The 27,724-nt window shown below is 46.4% G+C and overlaps 1 protein-coding gene across 15 annotated transcripts in view; it reads left to right on the top strand.

Moving 5' to 3' along the window:
* The window catches only part of MEF2D (myocyte enhancer factor 2D), a 174,726-nt gene extending 151,268 nt beyond the window's left edge, over positions 1-23,458 (top strand). For 6 of the 15 annotated variants that reach the window (XM_043502370.1, XM_038382430.2, XM_038382423.2 and 3 more), the window contains 5 exons: positions 5,636-5,826; positions 7,891-7,911; positions 13,082-13,211; positions 17,709-17,895; positions 22,647-23,032. In XM_043502370.1, coding sequence (XP_043358305.1) covers positions 5,636-5,826; positions 7,891-7,911; positions 13,082-13,211; positions 17,709-17,895; positions 22,647-22,974 — 857 coding nt within the window. In that variant the 3' untranslated portion in view covers positions 22,975-23,032. Of the gene's footprint in view, positions 1-5,635; positions 5,827-7,890; positions 7,912-13,081; positions 13,212-17,708; positions 17,896-22,646 lie in introns of all 15 variants that reach the window. The other 9 variants (XM_043502373.1, XM_038382434.2, XM_043502372.1 and 6 more) reach the window with 6 other exon arrangements.
* The last annotated feature ends 4,266 nt before the right edge of the window (positions 23,459-27,724 follow it).

The following is a 27,724-nucleotide window of genomic DNA, read 5'->3' as shown; positions in this document are numbered from 1 at the left end:
ACAAAATAAATCTGCAACTAGAGTTTTTGATTTCAAAAGGGCTGACTTTCAAAATTAAGGAAATTAGTTAGGGAAGTGGATTGGACTGAAGAACTTATGGATCTAAAGGTAGAGGAGCCTGGGATTACTTTAACAAAGCTGCAGAAGCTATCGGAAGTCTGTATCCCAAGAAAGGGAAAAAATTCATAGGAAGGAGTTGTAGACCAAACTGGATGAGCAAGATCTTAGAGAGGTGATTAAGAAGAAGCAGAAAGCATACAGGGAGTGGAAGATGGGAGAGATCAGCAAGGAAGCTACCTAATTGAGGTCAGAAACATGTAGGGATAAAGTGAGACAGGCTAAAAGTCGAGTAGGTTGACCTTGCAAAGGGAATTAAACCATAGTAAAAGGTTCTGTAGCCATATAAATAAGAAGAAAACTAAGAAAGAAGAAGTGGGGCCGCTAAATACTGAGGATGTAGTGGAGGTTAAAGATAATCTAGGCATGGCCCAATATCTAAACAAATACTTTGCCTCAGTCTTTAATAAGGCTAAAGGATCTTAGGGATAATGGTAGCATGACAAATGGGAAGAGGATATGGAGGTAGATATTACCAAATCTGAGGTAGAAGCGAAATTCAAACAGCTTAATGGGACTAAATCGGGGGGCCCAGATAATCTTCATCCAAGAATATTAAAGGAATTGGCACCTGAAATTGCAAGCCCATTAGCAAGAATTTTTAATGAATCTGTAAACTCAGGAGTAGTACCGAATGATTGGAGAATTGCTAATATAGTTCCTATTTTTAAGAAAGGAAAAAATGTGATCCAGGTAACTACAGGCCAGTTAGTTTGACATCTGTAGTATGCAAGGTCCTGGAAAAAATTTTGAAGGAGAAATTAGTTAAGGACATTGAAGTCAATGGTAAATGGGACAAAATACAACATGGTTTTACAAAAGGTAGATCGTGCCAAACCAACCTAATCTCCTTTTTTGAAAAAGTAACAGATTTTTTAGATAAAGGAAATGCAGTGGATCTAATTTACCTAGATTTCAGTAAGGCATTTGATACCGTGCCACAGAGGGAATTATTAGTTAAATTGGAGAAGATGGGGATCAATATGAACATCAAAAGGTGGATAAGGAATTGGTTAAAGGGGAGACTGCAAAGGGTCCTACTGAAAGGCGAACTGTCAGGTTGGAGGGAGGTTACCAGTGGAGTTCCTCAGGGATCGTTTTGGGACCAATCTTATTTAATCTTTTTATTACTGACCTTGGCACAAAAAGTGGGAGTGTGCTAATAAAGTTTGCAGATGATACAAAGCTGGGAGGTATTGCCAATTCAGAGAAGGATCGGGATATTATACAGGAGGATCTAGATTACCTTGTAAACTGGAGTAATAGTAATAGGATGAAATTTAATAGTGAGAAGTGTAAGGTTATGCATTTAGGGATTAATAACAAGAATTTTAGTTATAAGTTGGGGACGCATCAATTAGAAGTAACAGAAGAGGAGAAGGACCTTGGAGTATTGGTTGATCATAGGATGACTATGAGCTGCCAATGTGATATGGCTGTGAAAAAAGCTAATGCGGTTTTGGGATGCATCAGGAGAGGCATTTCCAGTAGGGATAAGGAGGTTTTAGTACCATTATACAAGGCACTGGTGAGACCTCACCTAGAATACTGTGTGCAGTTCTGGTCTCCCATGTTTAAAAAGGATGAATTCAAACTGGAGCAGGTACAGAGAAGGGCTACTAGGATGATCCGAGGAATGGAAAACTTGTCTTATGAAAGGAGACTTAAGGAGCTTGGCTTGTTTAGCCTAACTAAAAGAAGGTTGAGGGGAGATATGATTGCTCTCTATAAATATATCAGAGGGATAAATACAGGAGAGGGAGAGGAATTATTTCAGCTCAGCACCAATGTGAACACAAGAACAAATGGGTATAAACTGGCCACCAGGAAGTTTAGACTTGAAATTAGACAAAGGTTTCTAACCATCAGAGGAGTGAAGTTTTGGAATAGCCTTCCAAGGGAAGCAGTGGGGGCAAAAGATCTATTTAGTTTTAAGATTCTACTCGATAAGTTTATGGAGGAGATGGTATGATGGGACAATGGGATTTTGGTAAGTAATTGATCTTTAAATATTCAGGGTAAATAGGCCAAATCCCCTGAAATGGGATATTAGATGGATGGGATCTGAGTTACTACAGAAAATTCTTTCCTGGGTATCTGGCTGGTGAATCTTGCCCATATGCTCAGGGTTTAGCTGATTGCCAGATTTGGGGTCGGGAAGGAATTTTCCTCCAGGGCAGATTGGAGAGGCCCTGGAGGTTTTTCGCCTTCCTCTGTAGCATGGGGCATGGGTGACTGGAGGGAGGCTTCTCTGCTCCTTGAAGTCTTTAAACCATGATTTAAGGACTTCAATAGCTCAGCCATAGGTGAGGTTTTTGTAGGAGTGGGTGGGTGAGATTCTGTGGCCTGCGCTGTGCAGGAGGTCGGACTAGATGATCAGAATGGTCCCTTCTGACCTTAGTATCTATGAATTTATGAATCTATAAAACCCTATAGCGAGCGGCTGTGAAAAGAAATTTGCTGAAAGCGGTGAAGGTCGCACAGGAAATTTTATGCACCTCCGTCATCAATTAATATAAAAGCTGGTGGCCTTGCAAACAACATACGGTCTATGCAGAACACAGTGCACTCATGGACCAGGCTAATGTATTGATTTACCAACATGCTCGGGAGTTGCATTTGATGCAGAGGTACACATACCCCTCCGAGCCCCTTTACAGGGTATAAGCCAGCCTCTAACTATTTGGGGTCAAGAGGAAAGCTTTCTCAAGGGCAAGCTATCCCATTGCTACAAGGGTTCTTGGTGCTTTCTTGGAAGCAGCGGGTACTGGCTACAGCAGTTGTACTGATTAGAGGCAGCATACTAGGCCACATAGACCACGGGTCTGGCAATTCCTATGTTCCTTCAATACAGAGCAGATTTGACTCCCCCAGGAAGATCCCTCCTCTGTATTCTTGACTGGTATGCAGCCTCTGTGCCAGCTCTGACTGTACCCCCTTCCCAGGGCCAGCATAGGGGCATTGCCAAGGAAAGGGGCACAGCCAGAGTTCCTTTATGTTCCAGTGATCTTCTGCTACGGGCCAAATTCTGGAGGCCGTTGGCAGCCAATGCAAATTAGAGCAGCCTTGAGGCTTCTCTAACTTACGTGGGGGGTTCCAAGCTAACACAGAGCAGTCCTAGAAGAGGATGAGAGCAAAGAGGGCTCTAAAACAGCTTTGCCATCTCCCTCCTGCTCAGCTGTGTCAAACGCTCCTTAGCTGTAGCTGAGGATCGGGCCCAGTCATCTGACAACACATCTTCACATTCTTGTTGGGCCTGATTCCCTCTTCTGCGGAGCCTGAGACAAAGCACAGCTGTAGTCAGTGGGAGCATTTCCATCGGCTTCGGCAAAGTCAGACACATACAGTGGTGTGGTAGCTTCATTGACTTCAGTGCAGTTCCAGATTTGTAGCTGTGCAGAACACTGCATTTGTGCACCAGGCCAATGTAAATGCCCACACCCACCTCCCTCCAGTGTCAGGGCATTACCATTTGGAGTCAGAGATCTGGCAGGGTAATCAGTGGGTATAAATTACAGTACAATTCCCTTTAAGACCTCTGCACTAGAGCAATCACGAGGCGGGTCAGACCTCTGGGATGACTGACAGGAGCCAGGTTGAGCGGGTTTTCGCCCCAGCTGGACGCACGTCATATCTGAAACACTACTGCCACCAACCCGCCCCCTGAAATGCAGATGTAGCGTGATTGTGAATCTGATTAATAGTGCAATCAGTGAGCTATTTTTCCCAGTCTCATGTTTGATGAATATGAGGGCTGAATCTTGGTGATGGCTAAATGTCTCTCTATCTTAGGGGCCTATTCAAAAAATAATAATAATCATCTCATCAGAACAATAATCTCATCCAATTTATTCTTTTCCTGACATTCATCAAAACTTTAAAATCAGTGTGACTATGATTTATGCCCTCTTTGAGGTCCCTTTATGCTGCCAAAATGGCTCAAAGAGGCCCAGTGTAAATGAGAATCAGGCCCTTAATATTTATTACTTGTATTGCAGTAATGCCGAGAGGCCCCAATAAGTGGGAGGAAGGGTGATCTGGTGATTACGGTTCTAGATTTAGGCTCTAGAAAGGTGGGGTCAAGTCCCAGACATTTGTGCAACGTTCGGCAAATATTGGTGCCTCAGTTCCCCATCTCTAAAAAGGGGATAACAACCCTCCTCTGCCGTACAGCGGGGTTGTATGACCAGGATGGACTGGCACTAGACTGGAATTCAGGAGAGCTGCCTTTAAATCACAGCACTGCCACAGATTTAAAACTAAATCAGTTTCACCAGTTCCTTCTTAGCACAGTTATCAGCATGTCCATCTCAGATGCTGAAGGCGCTGAGTGCGAGCCTCAGCCAGGGCAGCATTGTTACATAAGAAAGGCATATTTGGTAACAGACTCTTAAATCTAGCAGAGAAAGGTCAAATACGATCCAAACCTTTGGATCCTGAAGCCGGACAAATTCAGACTGGAAATAAAGTGCACAATTTTGGGTAATTAACCATTGGAATAGCTTGACCCAGGCTCGCGGTGGATTCTCCATCCCTGGCAATTTTAAAACAGGATTGGATCTTTTTCAAAAAGATGGAATTATTTTATGGAAGTTCTCTGGCCTGTGTTACACAGCAGGTCAGACTAGATCAGAGGTCCCCAAACTGTGGGGCGCGCCGTCACGGAGGAGGGCAAGGAAGAACATTTGGGGTGGGGTGCGGCAAGGCTTGGGCCAGCCCCCATGGGGGGCAGGGAGGAAGTGCCACCCTGCCCCGCTCTGGCCCCGCCCCCAGCCTCGGTACAGGTCCATTCCCAGACCCACCCCCAACCTTGGCCCCTGGCTGCGACTCCATTACTGGCCCTGGACCCAGACTCGCCCCCAGCTGCGGCCCCATCTTTGGCCCCCTTACCCCATCCGTGTCCCCCTCCCACCCAGCCCTACTCCCGACTTCTGGGGGGACGCACGGACAGGGATAAGGGGGGGGTGCAACTGTGAAAAATTTGGGGATCCTGGGCTAGATGATCACAATGATGCCTTCTGGCCTTGGAATCTATGACAACAAAAATGCATTATAGCTTGTGAGGTACTCAGAGACTATGGTGGTGGGACCAGCTGAGAACTAAGCTGGGCGCTGGGCATTTTTGTCAGACTGCCCCTGCCCCAAAGAGCTCCCAGTTCGAAGAGACCCGACTGACAAAGGGTGAGGGCAAGGAAGTATCACTGGGCCTGATTCTCTTTTACTCAAAGGCCCCTTCGTGTCACTCTAGCAGTGCAAGGGGCCTCAAAATGGGCAGAAATTACTTTAAGCCCTCGTTGCTCTGCCTGCGTGGTGTAAAGGGGACCTCGTCTAAGTCAGAACCAAGCCCCTACTTTTTGGCTTTGCAGCCTTTGAACTCTCATTCTGCAGGGGTGTAAATGACTGCAAGATGTGCCAGGCCATGGAGAATGGGGCCCCAGGTGCAGGGCAATGGAGAACCGAGCCCTACATCTCCTTGTCCAACTGTTTCCGAAATGTCTTTGCTTCCCCCTCCTTGCAGGAAACGGGTATGTCAGTGCCAGAGCCTCGCCGGGTCTCCTCCCGGTCTCAAATGGCAACACCATGGGCAAGATCATCCCAGCAAAGTCACCACCGCCACCCTCCCACGGCACGCAGCTCGCTGCCAACAGCCGCAAGCCGGACTTACGCGTGATCACCTCGCAGGGTGCAAAGGGTTTGATGCACCATTTGGTGAGTGCCGCTGAATTCTGAGGGGGTGGAGGGAGAATCTCTCAGTGTCTGGGCTGCGGCAGCTCCCACTGGCAACTGGATTCCCCAGTCATAGCCCATCCTGCTGCAGCAAGCCGGGGTGTTGCCATTGGCTTGTTACTCTAGACTGCTGCGGTATGTCCCAGTAACGGTGCATTATGCTGCAGCTGATGACAGTGGTGCTGCTGGATTATTACTATAAAGTACGCTTAGTATTCCCCAGTAATGGCCCATAATGTTGCAGTTTACAATGGTGTTGCTATAGACTACTGCAGTGTTCCCCAGGAGTAGCCCATCACTCCCAGGTGCAGGGGACTGGACTAGATGACCTCTTGAGGTCCCTTCCAGCCCACCATTGCTAGGATTTGATGATTCTCAGATTGTAAAGGTGTATGACTGGCTCTGTCTCAGGGGCCCTACTCTCGTTTAGACTAGGGCTGCTTTGCACCGCTCTGGTAACACAAAGAAGTTTTAAAGCAAGCATAAATACAGTGGACCAGATTTTCAGTTATGCCCAGGCCCCTTTAAACCCCTCATGAAGTGACCACAAAGTGTAATTTATACCCATTTTCAAGCAGCTTCAGATGCCAGAGTGGTGTAAAATGGCATCCGTGTAAATAAGAATCAAGCCCTGGTGGGAAAGGGACGTTCATTCTGGGCTTGTCTTCACTGCAAAGTAAACTCGAGTTATAACCTGAGCTTTGCCTCTCACTTGAGTCCTATCCACGCGCACAAACCCTTCACTCAAGTGTGGTGTTATTAACTCACGCTGACTTGCCCGTAAAGGGGTATAGATTACAGCTTGAGTTAATACATCAGCTGCTAACACATCACTGTGGTTCTGTCCACACTGCAGATAAAAGGTGTGTGCTTAATGTGGATTAGCTAACTTGGGTTAAAATAGCAGTGAAGACACGGTAATTCCGCTTTTAACTTGGGTGAGAGCTCAAAGTCAACCCCAGGCTCCCCTGGGGCTTTAACTCAAGTTGCTAATCCAAGTTAAGAACACAGCTTTTTTGCAATGTAGACCTGCCCTCTGTGCAGGAATAGCTAACAGGAGTGCTGTTAACTTGAGTAGATAACTCGAGTTAACTCTGTAGTGAAGATATAGGTATTGAGTTAGCTAACTTGGTTTTAAAACCCCCTCACACCTTTCTTCCCAGCCTAGACAGTCCCAGTCAGAGCACTCAGAATATGTCTACACTACAGCTGCTATAGCACATTGCAGCTGTGCTCCTGGAGTGTGACATTTTTCACAGCCCTGAGCAACGTAGCTCGGTCAACCTATGTTTTTAGGTGTAGCCCAGGCCTTGCATGCTGAAAGTTACCTACTCACATGAGTGTATGCGGGACTGGGGCTGAAGAGAATCAGTCAAAACTGTCTATGCAAAAAATAAAACGAAGCAAAAGATTCCGATGCACAAAAAGCCAGAGAAAAGTTTTGAAAAACAAAACAATATTGGCCAGTTCAAATCCAAAATAATGGACGGGGATCACATCAAGTTTCTGAGACCTTGTCTACACACGCAAGTTGTCCCAAGTTAACTATACCAGTCTAGTTAAAGGATGCAACCTCCCCTAGTGTGGACACAGTTATACTGGTGTAAAGATGCCCATAGTTTCCTGTACAGGTGTTGAATGGGTATAACTGTATCGGTAAAAATCATACTTCTAACCTATATAATTATACCAGTGCACAAACTGTGTGTAGAACATGCTTTAGCTATTTTGCAGAAGTTTCTCAGGAAGATAAATGCATTAGCTTCTTTATTTCTGCTCATGAGAACACAGCACTAAAGACTGAAGACTTGAATTCCCGGTTACACTAAGGCCCCTTTACACCATTATGGCAGTGTAAAGGAGTCCTAAAGTGGATGTTGATGTTATTTATGGGCCACCTTAGGGCCCCTTTCTCCTGCCAGAGCTGGGTAAAGGAGCCTTAGTGTAAATGAGAATCAGACCTTTGGAGATGGGTTTGGAAGCAGTTGGCGAAAGGCATAAATGTAATGGTGCCTCTTGGCTTTATTTCTGTTCTTCTGCATTCAGACGGAGGACCACTTGGATCTGGTGAGTTGCCTTGTGCTGTGTGTGTTTCCTTAGAGTCGTGGGGTAACATGAGTCTTTTTGTTTCCTTTAACACTCCTTAAACACCAGGTCTGGAGGGATGGGGCAGGGTTAAAGAAGGCATTGAATATCATGGGCCTAATTCTCATTTACTCCAAGGCCCCCTTTACACTGCTCTGGTGGTGTAAAGGAGCCTTAAAATCAGTGCAACTCTAATTCCAAGTCCTATTATTTTGTAGAGCCACTTAGAATTGGGCCCTAAGAATCTATATGGTAGGGAAAATCATTTTGTGCATGGCAAAGAAAAGCTATAGGCCCAGGGTCCCCAGCTGGTTTAAATTAGCATGGTTCCATTGAAGTCAAAGGGCCAGCTCTCCAGCTGGTGTTAACATTGGTGTCACTCCAGTCTAGTCAATGGACCAAATCCCTAATTGGTGTAGACTGGTGTCACTCCACTGGAGTCAATGGACCAGATCCTCGGCTAGGATAAATCAGCATTGTCCCATTGGCATCACGGAGCCATATCCTTAGCTGGTATAAATCAGCGTAGCTCCAGTAAGTTCAAAAGAGCTACATTAATTTACACCACTTGGGATCTGGCTTAACGCTGTTACAAGGGAAGCAGGAAATAAATCAAGTTCTTCATATATTAAAAACTCTTTAAAAAAACCCCCAAAACCCAAAAACGGAAAGTGAAATCTGAATTCACCGTCCCACAAGTTCATTCACAAGAACTAATTTCTGCAGAGGAACACGGCTTCTCATTATTTTTATAGCTTTTCCTGCCAGCAAAGTGAGTGCTGTCACCTTGTTTGTGGCAATAATATCATCTCGTCCTGATGCTATTCTGGTGCAGTGCGGACGGGTAACAGGGTTGTGGAAGTCAGGAAAGGTTGTAATAGCCATACATTGTGGTGCTACAGAGCAATGGATAGCAGAGCACTGATGGAAAAGTCTCCGGAGGCAAGTTGCAGATAGACACGGGCAGGTGCCTTTCCCATTCTGCTAACAAGCAGTGTGGCCTAGTAGGTAAAGCACTGGATGGCGACTCAGCAGATGTAAGTTCTACTCCTGGCTCTGCTGCTGGGTGACACTAGGCAAAACACTTCCCTGCTCTATGCCTCAGTTTCTCCTTCTGTAAAATGGGGATAACAGTATGGACCTCCTTGGTAAAGCACTTTGAGATCAGCTGATGAAAAGTGCTGTTTAAGAGCTAGGTGGTAGTATTGCTGTATAAACCCATCCCATTTAGTGCAAACAATCCCCTGGCTCTGTTAACACGAAGGTCAGCTCAAACCTTCTCCTCCTACTTGGCTCCCTCCATTTTGCTCAGCCCACACCCCGGGTCCTCTTTCTATAAACAACCTCTCCCACCTCCTTTATATAGAGGCATGGCAATGAGTCACCTGCCTCTCAGTGAGTCAGCAGAGTCCACTTAACTCTTTGCCAGCAGGATCAACCCCAGCTAACAGAGTGGGTGTGTTTCTGGCAGCTTCTAAACCATAGACCATGGAGAGCACCACATGAGGTTTCACAAACTATTTAAAGGGATATTACCCTATTCCTATACATGACACTGAGACTCTTAATTTGAAGTATAGAGCAATCCCCATCCACCATGACTTCAGTGACAAGAGATTTCACCTGGGAGCATGTATGCATGATGTTGTAATGATCTTGAATGGAAGTGTGGTACTCGGAACAGTTAACGATCTTGCATGGCTGTCAAAATAACCAGGGGGAGTGGAGAGCATTAAAATGCCGACAAAATTTGCCTGCATGGTGAGGCACTAAAATTTTGTTAATTATAACAACCTGGCATGGCGTGAAATCACGAGCGAGTCCTAAGTTGCTGACTTGATTACAGTATTGGGGCCTATTCTCATTTACACTTACAACTATTTTAAGGCCCCTTTACCCTGCCATAGTGTTGGGAAAGGGCCACAGGCCCCTGTGTGCTTTACAATTTTATCATCTTGCTATTGGTGTAACACTCCCATCAACCCTGCAGAATGGAAGAAGCTGCCTCTCTCCGTTTGCTCTTTATGCGAGTTGTTTTTCACATTGTTTGGGGGGGGGGGGAGCTGTTTGTTTGGCTTCATCTTGAGCCTTCCTGGAATCTTCAGAGTCAGGGAATAGGAGCAGTGCTTGTTCCGTACAGCTCAAATTCACTCCTGTGGAGTGAAGGTCTGCAGAAAATCTAAAGGCCTTGTCTACATTGGAGGAATTGACCAGAATAGCTATTATGGACTAAACTGTTCTACAAAAACTATTCCAGAAGAACTTTTGTGTGGACACTTCTATTCTGGAGTAGCTATAGTGCTTTAAGGTTTGTCTACACGCTAAATTTATTCCAGATTAAGGTAATTTAAAACAGAATACCTATTCTTGAGTAACTCCATGTGTTTGCCAATTTCCAAAGTGGATTAAGCTAATTAAGGCACTCTTATTCTAGAATAAGAGCCTTTATACATGGAGTTATTTCAGAATAGTTATTTCTGAATAACTGTTCCAGAATAACTCCAGGTGTAGACAAGCCCTGAAATTTCCATCCTACCTTTTTCTGAGATAACTTCTCCTTGTAGACATACCCTTACAAATTCCATGTAAATCCTAGTCTGAGAACTAAGGGCCTGATTCTCTCTTGCCCTTTACCTTGGGCAAAGTGAATGCAAAATACTACCAATCTTTGCACTTGTTTTGCGCTGGTGTGAATCAAAAGGGGCCTGATTCCCATTTACTCTAAGGCCCCTTTACACCGCTCCGGTTATGTAAAGGGACCTTAAAGTGAGAGTGACACCCTTTCTAGTGTAGGCAAGGCCTTAGTGTAAATGTGAATCGGGCTCCATGTGCAAGGCAATGGGCCTTTGAAATGAGACTGAAGTGGTGCATGGTCCTTGGGCTGGTGGATCCCAGCTCTGATTTCCTTTCCCCTTGCCTAGGAGCCCAGGTAAGGTCTGTACATTGGCTTCTCAGGAGTCAGAGAAGACAGAAAATGGCTTTCGGAAGGTCAGGGTCAGAGCAGCACACTGCTCCCAATCCCAGAAGGTAGTCGTCGGTTTCGCTTGTTACCATGGGCTGGCTGGACCCCAAATTAATCCTAGCCACCACTAAGGCATTTGTCTTAAATACTCTTAACCCGTGGGGCAGTGGTCACAGCCCGGGCTATTGTTGGCTGCAGGATGCGTGCCTGGGAAACCTGTATCTCCAGCCTTAAGGTTTAGTCATTATAGCCCGTATAATCGTCCGCCCTTGGTTATTTGGAGCTGATCAGTCCACCAACCTGACGCTTTGCAAAGAGCTGGCTTCTGAGACTGGCGCGTCAGGATGCTGCCAGGCTAAGGAGATGCTGACTGACCGTTTGGTGCCTTCAAATGCTAAGGCGTGGTGGAGTGGGGAGGCTCGGCAGTTGAATCAGTCTTGAGCATGAATCCGGTCTGAATCTGTCTCTGTCTAGAGGCCTATAGCACCCGTCTCGTCGTCTCTGAACGCTTTCTGGGTAAATCGGATCAGCACAGCTGAGGTCTCCTGGCAGCATCTTCATGTGCCGTTTTCTGACGTGGTTCCCTTGTTCCCTGTCCTTCACAACCAGCAAGGCAGTTGTCGCCCTGAACCTCCCATTACTGGGTGCAGACATCAGATTTCAGAGTAGCAGCCGTGTTAGTCTGTATTCGCAAAAAAGAAAAGGAGTACTTGTGGCACCTTAGAGACTAACACATTTATTTGAGCATAAGCTGTCGTGAGCTACGGCTCACTTCATCGGATGCATTCGAGTGCAGACAGCAACTTGCTATCTCTACCGGGGCCCTAAATGACCCGGTGGGCATCGTGCCATGCCAAGCACGGTCTAAGATGGATTCTGTTTTGGGCGTCACTGGGTTACATGTGCCCGGTGCCACGGATTAGAGTCAAGCCTCTTGAGTCTGATTTAAATCAGATTAGCATAGGCAGCCCGGATTATCTGGTTTGCAAACAGGGCCTAATCTTGCCCTCAGATCCACCCAAATAACTGGGGGGAGGGGTTAAGTGCTGACATCCCAGGGCAGCATGTTTGGGGCCTCAGTGGGCCTCAGTGGCCACTCTTAAAATGGGGGCATGTTAATGATGGAGGCCCACAAATCTCACTCGGGGCCCCATCCAGCAGTGCCAAGAGATGCTGAGTACCCTCGATTCCCAGGGAAGTCCTGGGGGCTGATTCTCAGCCTCGTTCGATGGGGGATAGAGGAAGTTAAGATAGCTTTAAGTCACCTTTGTACTTCTCGGGCCTGATCCTCATTTACACCAGGGTCCCTTCAGACTGTTCTGTAACATAAAGTGTCCTTGAACTGCGTATAAATTACCTTGGACAAGTCAAAGTCTCTCCGTGCCTCAGTTTTCACATCTGTACAATGATAGCACTGCCCTACCTCATAAGGGAGGTTGTGAGGACAAAATGAATTAAAGACTGTAGCATGCTCACGTATAGGGGGAGGGGAGCCAGAATATTACTTAAGATAAATAGTCTTTCCAGCCCCTGGTGTATAAATTAGAGCAACCTCAGGGCATTTGTCCTTAAGGGTAAAATTCACCACTGTGCAGAGTGCCAGCACAAGACCTATGCAAGCCAGCAAAATAAGATTTAAGTGGGACATAAGTGGCACATAGGAGACCTCTCTGCGGGGTGAATGTCCCTGAAAGCACTGCTACAGCCTCCCCTGCTGGTTTGTTTAAAAAAGAAGCATCTCTTTGAACCAATTCACTTTGGCTGGTTTGCTTAAGGCAAGTTACATGGAACTATATTCTCTTTTAAATGAAGGCCTCTTTTCCCTGCTCTAGCAGGGAAATGGCGCCTTAGTGCCATGGAGAATCAGGCCCAGGGTATTTTAAACATCAGAAGGAAAAGAGTAAAATAAAACCCAGCGTAAATGATCCAGCTACCAGAGGGCATACGGGTCCTGAGAGCTGGTAACTGACGGATTTGAAAGTGGTCTGGTGTTTTAGTCTGCTGTGTACGGGAATTTCCCGAGTGGCTCAGACCAGCGCTCCACCTAGCCTACTGCTCTGTCTCGAACAGTGCCCTGGGGTAGGTGCCAGGAGCCCTGCAGTCGGTGTTACAGACGAGATTTTGGAAAGCTAACCCACCGGTGGTTTAAATGCATCCAGCTTATAATTCCTTCTCCGTTTGCTTCCCCAGCAGAATGCACAGAGGTTAGGAGTCTCTCAAGCAACTCATTCTTTAACCACGCCAGTCGTTTCGGTGGCCACTCCAAGTTTGTTGACCCAGGGCCTGCCTTTCTCTGCCATGCCCACAGCATACAACACAGGTAAGTGCGATGGACATGAAATGATGGTGTTGACTGGAACTGCCGCCAGGATGTTGCCAACTCTTCCCACACAACGCATAACATCCTGTGGAACTCATTGCCACAAGATATCGCTGAGGATAAGAGTTTAGCAGTATTTTTTGTTTTTAAAGAGTGGTCATTTATATGGATAATGAGAAAATCCACTGTTAGATCAGTAAGGATTTTAAGGCCATGATTCTCATTTACACTAAGGCCTCATTACTCCATTGTGGCAATCTAAAGGTGCCTTGAAGTGGGTGCTAGTGGCAGTTACATCCACTTCACGTCCCTTTTATGCTTCCAATGCAGTGTAAAGAAGTCTTAGTGCAAATGAGCACCAGACCAAAACCCAGCATCCTTTTGGGCATAAGCCAGTTGCTAACTGATTGGGGTCAGGAAGAAAGAGAGAGGAAGGTTATGGAACACCTGTCCCCAGAAAAGGCACTATGTCTCTGGAACCTGTCCCACCTGCAGAATGGAAGGTTTATCAGTTTCTTGTATAACCCAGTTTGGCACCTGCTCCGAGAATATCTTGTAAAAATGCTGTATGAAGCTGTTTTTCTGGAAGAGCCCGGAGTAGGCGGGTGGGAAACACCCTCTTATAATTAATAGGTGTAGCCCAGCAGATGTCTGCTTACAGGCAAGTAGAAGTCTCCTCTTCTTGCATGGATTTCAAGCTTGCTCTGAGCGTCCAGTGCAAGGCTAGATTATGAATGCAGCACAAACTTGTGCTAACCCCTCTGCATAGGGGTGAGAGGGGAAAAGTATTCAAATGTGGCTGCCTGAATATTTGGCTAAAAGGCTTGATATGAGAGATACTATTGTGATGATCATTGCTTATATTACTGTGAGGTCCCGCTGCCCCAGATGAGACCAGGGCCCCTTTGTGCTGGGGGCTGCATGCACACACACACAATGAGGGACAATCTCTTCCCCCAAAAATCTTCCAGCTGAAAGGTCTCATCTTTCCGCCGCTCTTTGACGATGCAGAATTTTTCTCTGCTGTGCATATGCTAACGGATGAGCCAATCTGCTGTTCTTAAATAATAACCATTTCCAAAGTGAATTAAACTAAACCCAGTTAAGCCCATCTGAATTCTGAATGAGAGCATCCACACAGGGGTTTAATCCGGTTTAACTAATCCACTTTCAATTCACACCTTTTGGTAAATGAGATTAATTTTCCTGAGTGTCCCCCTGTACACAATCCCCAGTTAGGGTTATCTGGAATTTGAACTGCCCTAGGCTTTAGTTGGGCTTGGGGTGAGCGTCCTCCATCCAGGAGAAGTGTATAACCCGCTCAGCCGTGTGTATTATATGTCCCCCTCTATGTCTGCTCTGCAGAGCCTACCAAATTAGCTCAAACTATAGCAATGCACATTTCTACACATGGGAAAATCTGCCGTTCAATCCCCAAACGTTGGCCAAAGCTGGTGGCTGTCAAGCCCAGTGGCTGTAAAGTGCTGAACGGTTCACAACTGGTGGAAATGACTGAGCCAGGCACAGAGCTGCAGAGAATCAAGGGTTGGGACTTTCTGGTGGGCGTGCTGCAAATCAGCATAAGTAACTTTGGTGGCCTTTCAGCTCCCCTTCAGCCATCTCTTTGCGACGTGCTGCTGCAGGCAGGTTTGTCCCTGCAGGGGTGGGGAAGACTGAAATCGCAAACGCCCAACATGAGAGGTGGGGTGCAGTGGGTGATGAGTTGCGCACAGGAATTCTGGTTCTATTGTGTGTGAATCATATGCTGAGACAATACAGCAGAACCGCCTTTGATCAAAGGTCAGTTCTTTTAGCAGAAAACAATTCTCTGGCAACGCATAGTTACTCCCAGCCTTGCCAGCTCTCCTGATTTTACAGCATGTTTTATGATATTTAGTCTTTTTCTGAAAGTTCCTGCTCCTGGAGTCATGTGATTATATGAAATGTCATCTCGTTTTTTAAGTACATTTCTAGCCCTCATGATTGCTGAGAAGAGCTGGAAAACATGACTCCTGAATGCTCAAAGAACAGATTTTTAAGCCAGTTATGTGGTTTTTCAGGGACATGATTCATGCTGTTTAAGCACCTGGGATTGGCAAAACAGTTATTGTCTCTTTGGGATTGAGGTGCGTAACAGATATCTCTAGCCTCTGTGAGGTTACAAGAATTGTATATATAAAAAATACTTACATCCGCTAATGTGGTGGAGTAAAGAGGCCTTAATGTAAAATAAGGCCCAGTATCTCTCTGTGTGTAGTTACTAAACCTGTGTGCACACAAAAATTGTCTCTAGAAATTTGCCCTTCCCCCACCCTCCTGCCCAACAATGCATTTTTCAGGGCACCAAAACGATTTGTGAATTTGGATCAAATTTGCAAAATAGTTTCAGCCAAACCCCACACCTCATTCCCCCCCACCCTCCTCAAATCCCTGAACGCTAATCTCCAAAGTGTCAAAATGGTTTGCTTAGAAAGTATCAACCCAAATTATTTTGACATTTAATTTCAGATTGACCCTTTTGAAACAAAATGCCAAATTGAATTAATGTTCAAAACGTTTCGTTTGACCTTAGTGAAACCATTTTGGTTTTTCATTTTGTCCGGAACACTGAAAAAATTCCATTTTGGTTCAAAACAAATTGTTTTTTTTTTTAATGTTTTAATTTTTTTGGTTTGGCCACCAAATTAAAAAAAACATAAAAAACGAAAGAAACAAAACCAAAAAATAAAAATAAAAATTAATCCCACCTCCCCAACCCAAAACTAAAAGCTACCAATTTTTTGCTCAGCTCTAGTAGTTAGTATATATGAATGCCATCCACTGGCATATGAGAATAGGGTGTGTAATATTGTTCATAAGTTTATATGTTTGATAAAGTTGTCGGCTCATTGCAAGATTGTTTCCTAGTTGAGCAACTGTTAAGACAAGCTATTGACAGCCCAAGGCCTTGTCTACATGAGAAAGTTGCCCCAAACTAACTAAAGTCGGTTTCAAAACCGGTTTAATGAAACCAGTGCAAATACTGTTATTTCAATGTAAGAAAGCAGTTTAATTCAGTAGACTTGATCCTTAAGTGATTTAAGGTAAACTGAAATGAGCCGGGTTGAAACTGAAATAAGAGCATCCACACAGACATCTAGAGCGGGAGCAACTTCCTGGGGTAGACAAGTTCTGATTCCAGTCATTTCTCCTCTCCGTGCGTGGCAAAGGCATGACAGGTACAGCTGCCTCAGCTTGCCCTTTAAGACTTCCCCTGAAGGAGTCCACACAGTCTTTGTGCCAATAGTCCTTGTAAGAACCCCCAAAGCCCTCTCTGCTGGGAGCCAGTGGGAAGCAAGTTAGCGCCTCCAGGATTCCCCTGCCTTCAGCCTTTTCTGATCCTTAGCTCCGGCTTAGAGCCAGCAGGCTGCCTTCTCTGCCTTCTCCTCCTCCTGCCTTCAGCATGGACAGCACCTAGCACACTGGGGCCTCTAGCTGCTACCACGGTATAAATAAGATGACAAGATCTTTCAAAGGCTGAGGCTGGAGGGAGAAGAAAGGAGAGGAGGGGGCTGCTGTGCGCTGGAAGGTGGAGTGGAGCAGATTTGGAAGCAAAGATAGCTTGTATCTGATTATGCAGCATGATCACATGGAGTTTGTTAAAGTGATGGCCTTGCTGATGTGTCAGCTAACTCAATTAAACAGCAGCAAGATCAATGTCTGCAGCCGCTTTTATCATGCCAGGCATCTCAAGGAGCTTTCATAATAAAATAAGATGCTGATCAAACACAAAAGTTTGATTATTCCATTAAGAAGCAGGTGTGTCTTTGGTTCAGATGTAAACTAATTCTAATCAATGGAACGTACCAGTCCCTGCTTGGTGCATTGTACAGAGTGTAATTAACTGGGTAAGCGTATGCATGTGTACACCACTGCCCCGTACTTCTGTGTGTGGGTCTACACTAGTGCCCTATACTGGGTGGAATCAGTGTGCATGTTTGTGTTTATAGTCTACTATTCTGTACTGGATATAGTGTGTGTGGTGTGTGTGTGTGTGTGTGTATTTTATATACTCTACCCTCTACTGGATGGAATCAGTGTGTGTGTGTGGGTTTCTACACCACTTCCATGTACTGGATGTAATCCCTTTGTGTGTGCATGAACTACTGCAGTCTCTTGGATGGAATCAGAGATGCTTGTTTGTGTGTCATGAGCCCTATAGTGCACTCAGTGAATGGTGATTCTCCTTTAGCTCGAGTGGAAGGGGTCTGTGATTTTGGAGGAGGAGGATATGCGTTCTATCCCCAGTTTTGCTGGGCTGTTCCAAGCAGCCATTGTGCCCGTCACGGTGACACTCGCGAGGTTCCTGAGCTGCTTACAGATTTGTTACAACGTGGAGAAAGATTTGCTTCCACCTTCTTTTGTAGCAGGCGCCAAGCTCAGGATTCGGTGTGGAGACAGACTTTGCCACAGTAGCAATGAAGGGTTTGCTTCTGAACAGCGTGTCTTCTGTTTCAGATTATCAGCTGACCAGTGCAGAGTTATCCTCACTCCCGGCATTCAGCTCACCCAGCGGGTTGTCGCTTGGCAACATCTCTGCCTGGCAACAACAACATCAGCAGCAGCAGCAGCAGCAACAACAACAACAGCAGCAACAACAACCGCAGCAGCAACATCTTGTTCCTGTATCACTAAGCAACTTAATGTAAGGGAAATGGAGGAGTGCCTTCACTGAGCAGCGACTCACAGTTGCAAGGTTCCATAGGGTGTATGGCCAGAAGGGATCATTAGACCATCTAGTCTGTCCCCAGATACCTCTCTATCGAGCCCCGTACCTTGGCTTAGATGAAAGCATTTCAGCCCTCAGTGAATTTGTTTCCTCGAACACACACTGCAGCTGTGTATTTTGATAGCAGTTATTCCTGATTTGGGGAGGCAGTTTTGCCTACTGGTTGGAGCAAAGGGGATGTGGAGCCAGCACTCCCGGGTTTCATGCCTGGCTCTGCCATGGATTCCCAAGTCACTGCCCTGCTCTGTGCCTCACTTTCCCCAGTTGTAAAATGAGGAGAATGATACTAATCTACCTCACAGGGCCTTAATTTAGGTGTTTTGAGATTCTGGTCCAGATATGTCTCTAGAAGGACACATCCTTATTTCTTTCATGTTTGAGATGGTTGACATTTTGGTGAAAAATCAAAAACTCATATATTTCTATTCTGAAATCCTGCTGGGGTGCCTCATGGGAGTTGTAGTTCAGGTGTCTGATGCTCCCATTTTCTATAGCTAGGGCTTACTCAACAGACTACATTTCCCATGATGCACCATGGCTTTTTTCCCTGGTGAGGGAGGCATTTGCATCTTGGGAGTCCCTGGCATGGTGCATCATGGGAGATGTAGTAAAGAGCAGAGACAGGAGGAACCTGAGCTGCAGCTCCTATGAGGCCCCATAGAAGCTATGTGAATTAAAATATTTCAGTGTTTGGGCTGAAATAAGTAGTTTGTTTTTTTTGATGAAAATTGAAGTTTTCTGTGGAAAGCGGACACTTTTCAGCCAAAAAAAATTCATTTAGTAGAAAACCTGATTTTTCCATCGAAAACCTGCCCTAGCTCAGAGTGTCATCACTAGAGGAAAGCAATATATTCAAAGTGAAATGTGAAATTCCTGACCAGTTCAGAACGTGTCAGGCCTGCTGCCTGAAGCTGCTGTTGAGTAATAATACAGTGCTGTGACACATTCCACTCTAGGCTACAGACACCACTGTCATTAAGATGAGCCGGTGTTATGCCTCCAGGTTTTAGCTGTAGCAAGACTGATCTACACACTGTGGGTGGCCCATACCATATCCCTATAATGAACCAAACCAAAACAGCTACAAACTTTGAGGAATTCTGTATCTGAACTCTGTTATTAATGCCAGTGGCTTCATTTGCTGTGGGGACATGAGGGGCAGTTGCCTCCCCCCAGACCTACCCCCTTTGCGGGGTCTCAGAGCCCAGGCTCCAGCCCGAGACCACATGTCTACACTGCAATTTTATAGTCCCGCAGCCCATGCCCCAGGAGCCGGAGTCAGCTGACTTGGGTCAACCATGCCCAACCACGGGTCTTTTATCGTGTAGACATACCCTTATTGAGAGACAGTTCCTGCCCCAAATATCTTGCAGTCAAAATAGACAAAGGGAGAATTATTATCCTCATTCCCAAATGGGAAATTGAATCCCAGAAAGAATAAGGGTTTGTCTACATGCGGACGCTGACCCAAACAGCTTTTGTTCAGTATCTCCCCTTGTGGACACTTTATTCTGGACTAAATAGGGTGCTTCCCAAGCAGAGGAATCATTCTGTCCACACAGGGAGCAACTTCAGTCAGTTTCCCCGTGCAGACAAGCCCTAAGGGTACCTGAGAGTGAACTTCCCAGCTGGGGTCCACAGGCTCAGGCTGGTGCGCTAAGGAAAGCCGTGTGGATGTTGCCACTTGGGTTCTCAAGCCCAGGAGGGGGTGGGCTTGAGACCCTGAGTGACAACCTCAAAGCAACATCTTGCTCCCAGGTGCAGGGCAGACATAGCCACGGTGGCTGGCCACAGGTCACACAACACACGGTGGTGGAGGCAGGAACTGGACCCAGGTTGCCGGAATCCTAGCCTGGGGATTGTGGGGGAGCCAAAGACAGGCTGCCGGGTTTGATCAACCCAGGATTGATCAAGCGCCGCGCATTCAGGCTGAGCTGTCAGTGGAACGAGCAGGAGCCTTGTCTGTGCAGGGGTGCGTGACCTTTCTCCGTCCTTGGCCTGAGTTGAGCAGGACAGAGTGTGCTGTTGGGTTATCTGCTGGGAAGGTGCATTCACTCCAGACAGGGACAGTTTGTTTATGCACATTATATGGAATCTAGACGAGCCTGATCCTCAGTCCCCAATCCGGACGGGTTCCTGCTTTTCTCCCCTCAAAACACTTTTCATTGATACCGACCCCCATAGCTGCCCATGGCAGCTAAATACACACATCAGGGAGGGGGACAGCTCCGCGGCAGGTGCAAATCGGCAGCGATGGAGCCACCCCAGTTGACATCAGCTGAAGATTTGGCCCAGTTGCTGTAACGGTATCGCAGTGTTTGGGTGGCCACTGCGCTGAAGTCTCTAGCGTGGCAAGGAGCAGGGAAGGGGGATCAGAGTGTATTCAGACTACGGGCACAGAGGGGAGAATGCTGCAGTCAGCTGGCTACTGGGTGTGTGCGCGCCACTGCCATCTACTGGCTGGAATCAGAACGGTGTGTTATAGGCCCTAGACTCCGTAGTGTAAAGCTGATGACTTTATATTATGATGATTGTTTACTTGTATTGCCTTAGTGCAGAGGTGGGCCCCTGAGCTCCTGGCCCGGGAGGCTCGCCCCCGGCCCCTCCCCTGCTGTTCCCCCTCCCCCGCAGCCTCAGCGCGCCGGCTCAATGCTCTGGGCAGCGGGGCTGCGAGCTCTTGCCGGGCCGCACAGTTGCAGAACCACGGCCTGACCCGGTGCTCTGGGTGGCGCGGTAAGGGGGCAGGGAGCAGGGGGGGCTGGATAGAGGGCAGGGGAGTTGGGGGTGCTGGTCAGGTGTCGGGGGTGTGGATAGGGGTTGGGGTGGTCAGAGGGTGGGGAACAGTGGGGTTGGATGGGGCAGGGATCCCAGGGGGGCAGTCAGGGGGGGTTGGATGGGGTGGCAGGGGGCAGTCAGGGGACAGGGAGCAGGGCGGGGTGTATGGGGTAGGAGTCCCAGGGGGGCCATCAGGGGACGGGGGGGTTGGATGGGGCAGGAGTCCCGGGGGAGCCGTCAGGGGGCGAGAAGCAGGAGGTTCGGATAGGAGGCGGGAGCCGGGCCGTGCCTGGCTGTTTGGGGAGACACAGCCTTCCCTAACCGGCCCTCCATACAATTTTGGAAACCCGATGTGGCCCTCAGGCCAAAAAGTTTGCCTGCCCCTGCCATAGTGCCTAGGTGCCCTATTCATGGGCCAGCAGCACCCCAGTGTGGTAGGCATTGTACAAACACAGAACTGTGCTTAGAGGACCTAACCAAGTTCCCCCCGCATTGTGCTAGGGGCTGCAACAGACATTTAGGGGGCTTGTCTACATGCAGGGGCACCGCTGTAGTGCATCAATGAAGACGCTACCTACAACAATGGGAGGGGTTCTTCTGTCAGTATGGCAATTCACCTCCCCGAGAGGCAGTAGCTACGTTGATGGGAGAATTATAGTGCTGTCTGTATTGGGGGTCTGTACTGGGTCACTCATGGGGTTGGCTTTTTCACACCCCTGAGCAACGTAGTTTGCCAAGCTAATTTCCTCGTATAGACCAGGCCATAGTTAGAGCCCGTCTTTTCTCCAAAGAGCTGACAGCCTAATAGAAATGGCTAGAAAATGGCTTATCCCGGTGAAAAATTTTAATTCATATTTTGTCATTTTCAACTAACGTTTTCTATCGTGTTATTGTAGCCGGGTTGGTCCCAGGATATGAAAGAGACAAGGTGGGTGGGGTAGTATCTTTTATTGGACCCACTTCCCTTGGTGAAAGAGACAAGCTTCAGGCTACATGGCTTAAAGTCTAATTAGACAAGACAAACAAAGGCTGGGATGGGAAAGAGATCCACAGAGGGAGGAAGTGACAGGCTCAGGGTCACATAGGCCGGCAGCATGGCCAAGAACAGAGTGCACCTCTCCTGGTTCCCAGTCTAGTGCATTCTCCATGTCTATATTGTCTTTCCAAGCCCACTAGCAGCAGCAAGCTATTCCGTCGGCAATAGCTGCATAGCAAGGACTAACATCTTCCTGGCCCCAGAACAATCAAACCATCCATTGCAGCTGGCCAGTTCCAGAAGCATCCTAGGATTTTTAATTCCAGGCAACCCCGATGACTCCCTAATGCCACAAATGCCCTTTAACCTTAGAGGAAGCGCATTTGATGCTGTGCTGTCATTGCTAACACAGCGGGTTTCACTGCTGAACATTAGGGCCAGGTTCTTCTTGGCGTGAAGGAGCAGCATAAAGGGGCCTTAATGGGGCTGGAGGATGCCAGGTAGGGTGGTCTTGTGGTAAGGCATTAGGTTGGGCTTTAAGAGACTTGGGTTCTCGTCCTGAGTCTGCCCCAGATTTCGGTGATTTGGGGGCAAGTTACTTCCTTTCTCCCTGTCTCAGGTTCAACTGTATAGACTGATAACATTAAACTGCACTGAGATGGATTGATAAGATCTCTGAATTTCTATTATAGAAAAGACCTTTACAAATGTTAATTATCAATATTTCTCTCTTCCCCTTTCTCTATCTTTTTTTTTTCACCTTCTCTGCGTCTGTCTCATATTCCTTCACTATCTCACATGTGCACTCCTCTATGTTTTCTCCCCCTCGTCTTCCCCTTCCTTCCCCCATTCTCTTCTTTTCTCCTGTCTCCCCTTTCCCTCTCTCCACTCCCCATCCCTCCACTGGCACCTGCAGACAAGGGGGTCACTTATCTCATACCACCACGTTGACTGTCAACACCAACCCCAACATCAGCATCAAGTCGGAGCCTGTCTCGCCCAACCGGGAACGTAACACTGCCACGCCGCTCAGCTCCTTCCCGCACCAGAGCCGGCATGAGCCGACGGGGCGTTCTCCCGTCGACAGCCTCAGCAGCAACGCCAGCTCCTATGAAGGCAACGAGCGGGATGACCCCGCCAGAGCCGATTTTGGCTCGTCCCTCGGCCTCCTGAGACCCACGACCGAGGCCGAGGGAGAGAGCCCGTCCGTAAAGCGCGTGCGGCTGGACACCTGGGTAACATAACCAGTCCCAACTCTCTTGGAGCTACTTTCTGCTCATGTCCAGGTGGGGGTGGGCAGATGTGTGTGTTGGGGGGGCTGGGGTGGGGGTGGGATTGTTACCAGTGGCAGGGTTGGGAGGGGGAAAAGGGAGGGCCGGGGTGGAGCTAACTGGGTTTGGGGTGGGGGTGGGGACATATTATAAACTGCCTGAGAAATAGCTTTAGGATTTTGTAGGCATTCATTCTAGCGCAGCAGACAATGTTTGCAAGGCACTCCATGGCTGAGAGCAGCTTAGAATCAAGAATAAAGGAGGGTGGGGGGGAAGGAACGTGTCACCAAAAAAAAAATCAATCACTTATCCCAGCGAGCAAGTGTCGGGCGTGCGTGCTAGGTTGTTGTCGATAAAATTCACCCACTGGCGATTGGAAGTCGGGGAGGGCTTGAGATGCGTGCCCAGTTTGTAAGGTCGGACCTAATTCTGAGAGAAGAGTGCCTTTGATGAGAAGTTTCAGAGTAGCAGCTGTGTTAGTCTGTATTCGCAAAAAGAAAAGGAGTACTTGTGGCACCTTAGAGACTAACAAATTTATTAGAGCATAAGCTTTCGTGAGCTACAGCTCACTTCATCGTTTTTTTTTTCATTTGGTTTTTTTCCACCAAATGCATCTGATGAAGTGAGCTGTAGCTCACGAAAGCTTATGCTCTAATAAATTTGTTAGTCTCTAAGGTGCCACAAGTACTCCTTTCCTTTTTTTGATGAGAAGGGTTCTGAAGGAACTGCACCTAGGACTTCTATTTGGATGCAGAGAATTTCTTATCCACACACATCCATATGCACATTTTAGTTCCAGTTTCACAATGCTCTGTGCACTCTAAACTCCCACTGATGTGCAAGCCCTTTGCAGCCAAATTCAAATAAAGCTGAGCTTTTTTGCACCCCATGCTCCCAGTCAGAGGGTAACCGTGACTGATGTGCAGAACAGCCAGTATGAGGTATATGCACTGCTTAAGTTCCACTCAAAAACATAGCACTTCAGTGAGACTTAAATTATGCTTTCCTTTCCTGGCCCCTCAGCACAAGAGGGGTGGATGTCACCCAACATGAACTGGTAACCTACCAGTGCTGGTGGGTCAGATGCCATATCTCTGCTCTGTATGTAGCTCACTCTCATAGCCCAGCATGCTTGGAAAGATCAGAATACTGATCAATATCCCAGCTAGGAGGCTTGTCTTCATCTAATCAGTTTCAACTCCAATTATGTTGCCAAATTAAAAATGATTAATAATAATCATCCATGCAAAGAGAGCTTTCCCAGTGCAATCTGTAGGGCCAGATTCTCAGCTAGTGTAAGTCACCCGAGCTGCATTGTATAATTGGTGAGCAGTCTAGCAAATCTTAGTCTAATCCATGCCACTTAAAGGTCACTTTGCACTGCCAGAACCATATCGAGGACCTTAGTGTAAATGAGAATCAGGCCCCTGATTTTTAGGGCTTTATCTAGCAGTTCAGATGAAATTTAATTAAAAGAAAACATCCTCACTGATAGATCGCCAGATTAGTGCCACCCACCTTTGGAAATGGCAGTTTTTCGAACACCCCACTGAGGTCTAGAATGGTACAAAGGGGAACTATTGCATATACCTGAATAAAAAAAACATTTCCAAGTGGGGGAAAAGATCTTTTTTTTTTAATAACTCAGTTTCGCTGCCAGCAGATGGGGAAAATGATAAAGAAATGTCTAAATCTCACATCAATTAAAATTCATACTAATTAGATGTCGGTGAAGTTGTAGATTTAAATTAGAGCTGATTTAAAAAATCAGGAAAAATGGTTCATGGACATTTCTAAAGATTTTTTTTCATTGAAATTCTAATTTTTCCTTGAAATTTGAAGAATTCTGAAAAGGCCCTTGAACAACAAGTGAGGAATATTTGCAAAAATGTCATCAACTCTTTTTCTTCCTCAAAATGCAAAATTTGTACCAGTAATTTGAAATTAGAAAGTTCTGGTCAATTCTACACTTGGTTGAAGAATTAGGGGAAAATGTACAAAAATTTCATTGAAAATTGTTTTCCTTCCCCTCCCCCTCGTCCAAATCCAGAACTTTTTGGTCATCATTTTGAAACTCAAATGTTCTGGGCTGTACTATTGCTTGGTCGCAAAATAGGTGGGAAAAAAAAAAACAAAATGGAAAGCCTTTTACGGATCTTCCCTCCCATTATTTTTTTAAATATTGAAACCTTGATTAAAATTTTCTGTGTGATTTGAAAAACTCCAACTTAACGATTTACGTTAGGAATTGAACTGTGGGATGTCAGCACGGTATAAACTGGTGAGGGCATCCCTGTGATACTTTCTTCCAGTGCAAGCCATTCAAGCTGATTTCTGCTGTCACAATGGCTCAGGCAGTTTAGCTACATCACAGATGGAACAGAATATGTATCTTCATCGCCTCCTGACAATATTACCGCCAATGTACTGTACTGACCCGACCCGAATATACTGTAATCGGCTCAGCTAAAGCTTTATACTATCCAGTGAGCAGAGACACACACATTGTGGAAGGGAAATTAACATTTCTCCTGCTTAACCTTTACAGATGACAACGTTGTCATTATAAGACTTTATCCAAGTCACAGTACAAACAGAGGCTGATAAAACCCCATCAGGTTTATGAATTAGCAGGACAAAAAAATACAATCTGTAAGGGGCCATATCCTTTGATCTTACTTCCCACTGATGTCCATGGGAGCTTTGCGACTGATTTCAGTGGTAGCAAGATATATGCCTAAGGGTTGAGCTGAGAGAGAGCTTATGTGCTTAGTGCATATTCGTGTAGGGTAAAATTCACCCCAGGCAGAGGCCCGTGTACCACTTAAGTCCTGTTTGGGGGGTTTCTAGTGATATATAGACATGGGGCTAGCATATCTGCATGGGTTGAATTCCAGCCATCCGGCCAAATCGCTGGTTGCATTGAAGTAAATGGTACAAAGCTCCCATTCACTTCAGTGGGCCGGGAGCTGGGTGATTACGCTAAGCAGTTATCTGACGGGGCCTTTGTCCCCTTTGGTTACTGCCTCTAGGGGTAGTGTGTGGAATTAGAAGATCTGTTCAAAGTCAGGAGATGGCACATTTCTCCATTGCGGGTCTCAGGTCACTCAATCTTACCCTTTTGCCACGTTGGTGTCACAGCTGCAAGGCGCCATCATGATTCACAGCTGTGTTTAAATGGCATTCCAATCAGAAATGCCAAGCTGACTCCCCTCTCCCCCAATAATCTACTCCTTTAATTTCCCATCCCATACATCTTTGATCTTTTTTATTTTGCTGCTCGATCTCCAGCAGGCAGGAACACATTTTTCACTCTTAACCCCCCGCCCCAAGCCTACCTCCCCAAAATAAAATAAACCAAAGGACAACATCCTTGCTGGTGTACGTTGACGTGTAAACACCAGATTGACACCAGCTGAGGAACGGGCAACGTGCATGGTCATCCGAGGTACAGGGAGCATGGGAGACTGGAGGGTGAGTGGCGAGAGAGGGGGTTCATTAGTCATTTCAAGCAGGCATTCTTCTCCCTGTGAATATTGGTTGAGTTTACATGTGTGTGCTGTACCTCCAGTTCATTGCCCAGCTAGCAAATGCTGGTGAGGCTGTGGACGGGCAGGTTCCTCTCTCATCATTAGGTAAGATCTTCAATGCTTTGTTCTCCACTCTGGGTATCCCCATTCCTGTCTCCTTCCCCACCACTGTCCTGGGGTCAGCAAATTGAAATGAGAAAGGAATCCAGTGCAGTTAGCTCAGGAATCTTGTCCCGAAGGGCTTTTGGGAACTCCCGCAGATAACAGCTGACAAACCTTGAGTCCCTCCTTTCGCCTGCATTTGCAAATGGATGAGCATTAATATCAGGGCTCAGTTTATTTCCTTACCTGATCTCCCATCCTGCCTTTTATGTTTATCCTCCGCTTGGGATCATGGTCCCCCACCAAACCTGCAAGGGCATCTCAGTTCTGCAGTGGTATTTACACAGCTTTGTGCATGGGAGCGTTGTTTTCACTGGGTTAATTACCCATGCCAGAGGAGTTCTGCTACCATTCGTTGCTGCTCCTTGAGGTAGTTGAGAAAGCGAAATCTCTTTCAGCATCTACAAGCTCAGTGGCTTTGAGATCCACCAAACAAGCCCAGAAATACTTCAAAGTGGAGGAGGAAAAAGTCATGGTAGGACCTGCGGGTGTAATTGGCTTCTTGTAGCCCATCATTTATTCCAGAAGTTTCTAGACTTTTAGAATACTTCCAACTCAGCGCGAGATGGAAGATCGAGAAGCAGAGACCTGTTGAGATTACAGCAGCTAAAGAATAAGAATAATAAAGCCCTAAAATGCGAGATGGTTTCAAAACAGGATATTTTTGTTTATTTTTCAACATTTTCTGCAACATTATGGAACTTTTTCATCTTTTTTTTTGGTTGTTGATCCGTTTTTGAAAATTCTCAATTAGAAAAATGGACATTTTCAGTTTTGAAATGAAAGTTTTTGGTTTAGGAAATTTTCAGTTTTGGAAAAGCCCTTCCATGCAACTATGTTGGCCAACCAAAATTAGCAATAAGGGGAGAGGGGGAAAAAGCCCTCCAAAACCCAAAAATGAACAGTTACATGAAAATGCAATGCAATAAACGTATGTTTTCTTAGGGGAAAAAAAGGGAAAATGTAAACAAAATCTAATTTTGAGAGGTGAAATTTTTCTTTCTTTTATTTAAAAAAAGGCCATTTTTTTT

Source organism: Dermochelys coriacea, chromosome 24 (assembly GCF_009764565.3).
Source record: "Dermochelys coriacea isolate rDerCor1 chromosome 24, rDerCor1.pri.v4, whole genome shotgun sequence".
In the NCBI taxonomy this organism is placed as follows: Eukaryota; Metazoa; Chordata; order Testudines; family Dermochelyidae; genus Dermochelys; species Dermochelys coriacea.
Note: the sequence above shows the minus strand (reverse complement) of the source record. Positions and strands in the feature narration are given on the sequence as shown.